At 33.1% G+C, this 7,225-nt stretch overlaps 1 protein-coding gene across 1 annotated transcript; it reads right to left on the minus strand.

Annotated features, from left to right (window-relative positions):
• Positions 1-269: 269 nt before the first annotated feature.
• Positions 270-3,921, minus strand: LOC141437822 (uncharacterized). The gene is made up of 4 exons (XM_074101347.1): positions 3,730-3,921; positions 3,408-3,496; positions 2,391-2,651; positions 270-894 (listed from the first exon to the last, which is right to left on the minus strand). The coding sequence occupies exons 1-4, from the start codon at positions 3,742-3,744 to the stop codon at positions 672-674; spliced, it is 588 nt and encodes a 195-aa protein (XP_073957448.1). The 5' UTR covers positions 3,745-3,921; the 3' UTR covers positions 270-671.
• Positions 3,922-7,225: the final 3,304 nt, after the last annotated feature.

Here is a 7,225-nt window from a genome sequence, read left to right on the forward strand (position 1 = left end):
TCAAGTGATCCCAACTTTGAGTCTTATCACATTTTGTGTACTACCTGACTTCAAAGTCTAGAACATAAAATTGAAAGCTATTGTAAAGAAGCACTTCGTAACCTCTTGTATCCTTTATCTCGTCTCAAGGTACTCTTTGAAGATGCGTTGTGATCATAACTTTAGCTCAGGTATGCGGATCAAAGTATTCTTCACAAAAATATACACAAATGTTCCTTATAATCTCACATCGTCCTCGTCATAAAGATCATTGCTAATAAAACCAAATATTTATAAAATTATAATTTATTATCACATTTACAACATTCTAGACGTCTAATCTAAATATAAATAAAATAGCCTAAGTAGATACAAGGAAATGGTGAACTACAAGAGCTTTTGTACTTTAAAGAAAATTGTGTAAGTACCTACTAACTCAGTTCGAAAGAACTTCATTTATACCTTAGTGTTCAAACGCTGCGGTGGATATCAAAAGAAACAGTCTTGGGCAAAACCAAATATAAATGTCAAGTCCATGAAACAGATCGTGACCCGTATGAAAAGGCAGATAGTTAAATAAATTGCAGGCGTGCACTACACTGAGAAAAAACTGTTGCCTACTTATTTAAAAATACTGATTTATTATGAGTGATTTGTTAGTTTGGTTTTTGGTGTGTGATTAATTTATTTATCTAATTGATTTTTTCTCGCACCCATTTGCCGGAATAGGGGGTTTCTAATCGCTTAAGTTTTGGCCTGAAACCTTTGTCGTCAGCGGTATAGTCAACCCTGTACATGAAACCGTCGGGTCCGATGTACTCGTAGAATCCTTCCGAGGCGATACCTTCATCAATCATGTTAGGATTCTTCAACACGGCTTTTTCTTCAGCGCGAATTTTGTTTTCCGTCTCGAAACTGCAGACAAGAAAGGTTAACATTAAACACAAATATTTTAAATACGTTCAAATTACTCTCGGAAGTTATGAATCACTGGCATCACTGTAAATTGTACCCAAGGGTGTTATTAAGCTACACTTGTTGGATTTACTGACACTTTTGAAATAAATTTACATTAAGTCATTTTAATATTTTTTACGTCATTAATCCTTGTGCGTCTCTGCCAATCTTTGAGTTAAATTAACAATGTTTAATACCGTCTTCACCTTCATCACACGTGCATAATATGCACAATAATGTAAATTTCTCGCTGCTAATTTACGTGTTAATTTGCGTGATTTGACCGATAGCGATTGGGTGTGGCTCGATGGTCCCGTGTTGTGACTGCGCGTCCAACACATCATAATTTTTTATTTATGCTTTTGACATTAGCACCCATCGATTGACAACGGGGTTGTATTAAAGGGGTGTACTGAAAATCAGCGCTGTGCCAGTCAGGGCAGCCTATGGAACCCTAACTCAAAGCATACGCTGAGTACATCCATAAGTCTTCGTTGTACCTACTATGTGTTGTGGCAATAAATGATATCTTATCTTATCTTATCTAATGGTATTTATAGCTAGATTTTAACTTTGACCATGGTCCTAGCTGTTTTATCTTCATAAACATCTTGTTGCACAATTTAACAATGGTCTGGTGGCTTATTTTGAATATCCGGCCATGGCTGAATTTAAAAATTGACCCGTATTTGCATTTGGATTCTTGTTAATCATTAAAATCTCAAAGGTCAAGATAACTTGTGTACGAAAGTTTGTTTCCGCAATGAAAACTTAATCAGCCTTTTAAATTGAAGCATGTAATCTATCATTCGTGTCTAGCGAAGTAATTAATTAGTATTCAAAGAGCCTAATTTTGTAAAGCTTAATAATTAATTTACTTTATTTGGTTATAATAAATCACCGAGCTATTTTTCTATGCAAATGACAATGATAAGACTGACATTCAGCGAGTAAGGCCAAGTTCAGTCGTGACGGAATAAATCTCACTTGTCACCCGCCCAATTTAACAATAAAATTAGAAATCACTGATTTCGAGTGAACCCGGTTTTTTAGTTTTTTGTCTTTGACATCCAATTGTTCTTTCTTCTAACTTTTGACTTTTATCGTGAACATTTATTTAAATTAAGCGATCATTTTTATATTCAATCTTAATATTATATTACTTAGTTGGGGTCTGACACTTTTAGTTATATATATAAGTATATCAGAAATTAAATCATATCAATAAAGGCTTTTTGTATTTTTCTGATATTTTATAATTTGTAATAATATTAAAAAGACGTACACTTTGTGAGTCTGTTTCTATATAGGGGTAACTCTGGATAGACTTAACTAATTATTTTGCACAGATATTTTACGAATAAAAAACTAACAAAGTCTACTTTTTATCCCAAGAAAATGTAATTTTGCATACAATGTTGCGAGTAACATTATAAATGATTAAAGGTACTTACTCGAAGTCGTATTTATCTTCTTCATAATTATGCTGCTGGCTTATGATTTTGATGCCGTTGTTCTTATAGTATCCGTCCTTGTAGTAAGGGTTGTCATCACCAGGTTGCAGCACCAGTTTATATTGGTCTACCGATTCTGCACCTTCATATGGTTCGTATTGGTGCGAGTATGGCCCGTAGCCACCGTCGTAGGGGTTGTCGATGTGTATGTAGGGATTGGGTATGTGGATGTATTTGCCTTCGTTCCTAGGCCGATCGTATCTGTAACAATAAAAAAAATTGTGACATGGAGTAGATAACGAAGAAGTGGGTGACCTGATGGTAAGTAACTACCATCCATGGAGACTCGCACCAGAGGATGCAAGTGCTAAGTAAAGTGTAAGTGAAGATGCAAGAGGGCTAAGATAGAACGCGTGTTGTAAGCGGTAAGTTTTACCGGGTTTTTTATTCTCTAAGCTCAAATATAGCAGCCAACATAGCAGTGCTCAATTCTGTGGTCATGCAGCAACTTCACGACATTGATGCAGGTGGACTTACACAAAGCCCCACTACCAGTAATATCGTTATGTGTGATTTTTATAGGGGTTTTCGACATTTTAATCACTATCAGTGTAATTTAAATGGCAAAAGGGTGATGTGGTTCGTATTATTAAAAAAAAATATATATCAAGCTTTTTGTAGTCAATACGTATTGCTACTGCTTGTTATCTTCAGTGTTAGACTGGTCAAGTTGTATTAAAATATTATCTACACTTAATTCTGTTTATTTTCTTTCCATCAAATCAAAATCAATTTTGAAAAAAATATTTTTTAATCATATCATTAATTTTATTATTTTTAGAATCCAAATTTTTTTTACCCCCTATGCTCATTTATAGTGTTTTTATTGATGATCACTGTAGTAGTATCTACCAAATAAGTAAGTAATTAAATGCCAGTAGAGACATAAGCAGCATATTTGTCGTCTAACCTACTTCTTAAAATGCCAAATGAATATTCAAGACTGCTGACATTTACCTGCCAGTTCCGCCGTATTTTTCGGGATTCCATCTGCCGCTGCTTACAGGTGAACCCACAGTTGCGACTGCGCAGATTCCAACCACAAACTGTGAAATTAAAATAAATTATAGAAAAATGCAACAACAAACTACTTCCGTAAAAATAATTTTACTAATGGCTAATTTACAAATATTATCTGAAAGTTTAAAGTTAAAGCCAAATAAAAAATAATTGTGATTTTTAAAAGTTAGTTCAAGATTTTTATTATAAAAATTATTTGTATAAAACGATAATTTACTAGAGTAAGTTTATTTAAAATAAGTCAATTACTCTAACTTACCAATAAATGGAGCATCCTTGCGTCACTTGGAATTTTAAGTTAAAAAAAAAATCACGTCACGTTACAGTTCTTTCAAAGATCACTTATTCACTGTAGCCGTACTAGTGTTTACGATGCGGAAATATAATCACAGCCCGCTCCTCCGTGTGTACACTCCTTAGAGAATTTCAAATCGTTGTGTTGATTTCGAAATCGACGCTTCGCTTTTTATACATTTGCAACATCAACTCATCTCTTCTGCAGAAACACAAACACAAGCGCATACGGCGTGTGCGTCACGCGTGCGTTTACACACACATACACCCACTCCACATATTTTTATCATCTCTGCATAGCATTGTTGGTCCGAGTCAGTTTATTGAGGGTAGGTATCCGTGTCATACAAAAATTAACTTCTGAAATGGTAATAAAAGAAATTTTCTAATAAATCGCAGGTGAGCGCGAATCATGTTAATAGCGGTATTGTTCGAGGTTTTTCAATTGGGTCTTGGATATCGGCCATTTTACGAATCATTAAGGTGGGAAGGGCTGCAATTACGTAATTCACCTTTGACTGGAGTGAATTTTGGAGTTGACGTGTCCAGGTGTCGTGTGACGCTACCTTATCTGGTAGACTGAACGCAATAACACTAAAAATGTCTCATTTATTGTTGTATTTATTTTATTAAGGACATTAAAATTAACCACATAACTTACTGGTTAAATTGTGTAATTATATAGCACATAAAGAACAGTTAACGAAAAATAGAGTTGCACTAATAAAACATTAAGTAATTGTGTGGACATTCTTTGATGTTTTCAAATATGTCAGTGATGCAATTATGAATTCATGTACTTTTTATTAGATTATATCTTTAATGTATAATAACATCATATCTAGCCGATATGTGTCTCAATGCCGCGCATAGGCCTGAAAAAATAACGCATCAAAAATATTCGTCTTTACGAAATGATGTTCCAAAGAACTTGTGGTGGGGTGTGCCTGAAACCAAGGAAACTAAGTTATTTTTAGCTACAAATAATTTACGTCTTAGATTCCATAGCCAAATTTACACCAAGGTGAGTATTGTTTATCAGTGCTCCTAAAACCAAACAGAAAATGTTAGGTTTATTAAAACTACTCTCACTGCATTCCTTTATTCGCGACCTTGTAAAGATTATTTGACAAATGAGTGTTTAGCATAAAGTGAGTGTATCCATATACACACAAATGACAGGATTTTACAACATAAACATGTTTTAGTAAGTTTTAAAAGCGTGACGAAGCACGACACTTACTCACACTTTCTTTTGGAGCGAAAATATTAATGTCGATTGATAAGGAAACACTGAACATTAGACTGGGGCATCATTCAACTAAGAACATACTTTCATTTTTGTCATGAAGCTTGTGTTTACTGCCCTAGATAAATTTAAGTGATTGCTTTTAAATTGTATGGTATAAATTTAAGATTGATTTAAAAACCTTCTTTTGTGCACCTACCTACCTAATTTTAAGTGATAGCATAAGCAAAAATGTGCGACTTTTTAAAAGAAGTTTATTAAGATTTTTACTGAATAACTGGACATTTATGAATATTAGAGTTTAAAAAATGTTTACTAACGATGCAAAATCACGTAAAATACAATTAAAATATGCATAACCCGTTAAAAAAAATGGTTCTCGAGACTTATTATTTTATTTATGTAACCTTTTTCTTTTTTCTTTTTGTATAATAAAGAGTATAAACAAACAAACAAACTTTCATAAAAAAAACTTCAGATTGTTTCTTAATTTATTTATTACTAGCTGTAGGAGTTCAATCTCTGAAGAATGCGTTGTTCGCAAAACAACGGAAAATAAACAATTTTGGGGATACAACTATCGTTAAAGCTTAACAAACATACTCATATTTGCATTAATAAATAAAAAAATAAATAATAATAATAAATATCATGGGACACTTGTCTAGACACCAATTGCTCTAGTCCCAAACTAAGCAAAACGTGTATACTATGTATAGATACCTACGAGACAACCGATAAAAATACACAGATAAATAAACATCCAAGACCCAAGAATAAACATTCGTATTATTCATACAAATATCTGCCCCGGCCGGGGATCGAACCCGGGACCTCAAGCTTCGTAGTCAGGTTCTCTAACCACTGGACCATCCGATCGTCAAAATAATAATAGTAATTATAATTTTTAATACCTTATTCAAATAATAAGATTAAAGTTATTTTACCAATCAAAACTTTTGTTTATTTCTAAAAATAACCACATTTCAAGACTAGTAGCTTCAACTTAAACACGTGTCCGCCTACTATATTACGCGGTGTCTTAACTCTGCTGCATTCAAAACTTTCCATATTTCTGCTTAAGGTGAAGAAAAATATCGTGAGGAAACCTTACCGTATGGCCTTTATCAATCAAGAAATTAGATGATATTTCATTTTCAGGAATAAAAGCTTAATTTAACGTCACATGGTTCCATTGAGACATCAGCATCATTCATGAATCTAAATATAAAACTGTTTTGAACAAATATTGGACGTCATCAAAATTCTATCGCATACATTACTGGTCACAAATTCTTGCCAACACCCCATAACGGCTTTATTATTCGAGATATTTTATTAATTCAGATCAAATGTGTTTACGTCTGCGGTCGAAATTTGATAATATTTACTTGTATTCATGGAATACATTGTTTCTGTTCATTTGTCATCGTAATTTAGTTGAATTTGTATTATTGTTTCCGTAAAATGGCGCAGAAATTGTGACTACCATGGCGCCGGTGACGGTAGCGGGACTATTAACATAATTAAGTTATTATCTTGTGTTGGTTTATACGAGTAAGATAACTAGTTCGTCTGCTTTATATTAGCTAAAAGTGATTTCACGTGAAACTTTAAGTGTTAAAATTTCATTAAAGTAAATAAACATTCTTATTCTTACTAAAAACTCGACTGCCTTAAAAACTAACAGGAAGAAAATAAATCTAGTGGTCTAAAACTCTGTTAAGTAGCTAATTTAAAGTTCAACAGTCGGGACCCATTGAAATCGTGACCAGCTCAAAAACTGTTCGTAATGGGTCTCGACTGTTGAACTTTAAATTAGATAAATACTTGACAGAGTTCTAGACCTTTAGATTAATTTCCTTTTTTTCCTTTTAGTTTTTAAGGCAAGGGTATTTTGATTTTTTAAATTTAATGTTTTATTTTATACTTTGTTGATATTTCTGTGAAAATGGTTCCTATATTAAAAGTATTATAACCCATATTATATGTATTTAGAATGGGTTTTGTATTAGCTTTCATTTAATACCCATATTTTACAATACAAAACATTTTTTTTCATTCCTCCGTCGTTTTTTTCGCAGACGCCATATTATATAGCCTATGCACTCCGACAGTTAACGAATCTAATGATACCTCATATATTAAAATCGTTCCAGCCGTTTAAGCTCCAGCGAGGACCAAAGAAATTGACATATTTACCTACATACAT

This window comes from Choristoneura fumiferana, chromosome 18 (assembly GCF_025370935.1).
Source record: "Choristoneura fumiferana chromosome 18, NRCan_CFum_1, whole genome shotgun sequence".
Classification (NCBI taxonomy): Eukaryota; Metazoa; Arthropoda; class Insecta; order Lepidoptera; family Tortricidae; genus Choristoneura; species Choristoneura fumiferana.

What these genes read in the sequence shown, in the direction of transcription:
- LOC141437822 (XM_074101347.1), bottom strand. An exon ending in AAATACGGCGGAACTGGCAG is followed by an intron (nt 2,652 to 3,407) that starts GTAAATGTCAGC and finishes TTATTGTTACAG; the next exon opens with ATACGATCGGCCTAGGAACG. An exon ending in GAAGATAAATACGACTTCGA is followed by an intron (nt 895 to 2,390) that starts GTAAGTACCTTT and finishes TCTTGTCTGCAG; the next exon opens with TTTCGAGACGGAAAACAAAA.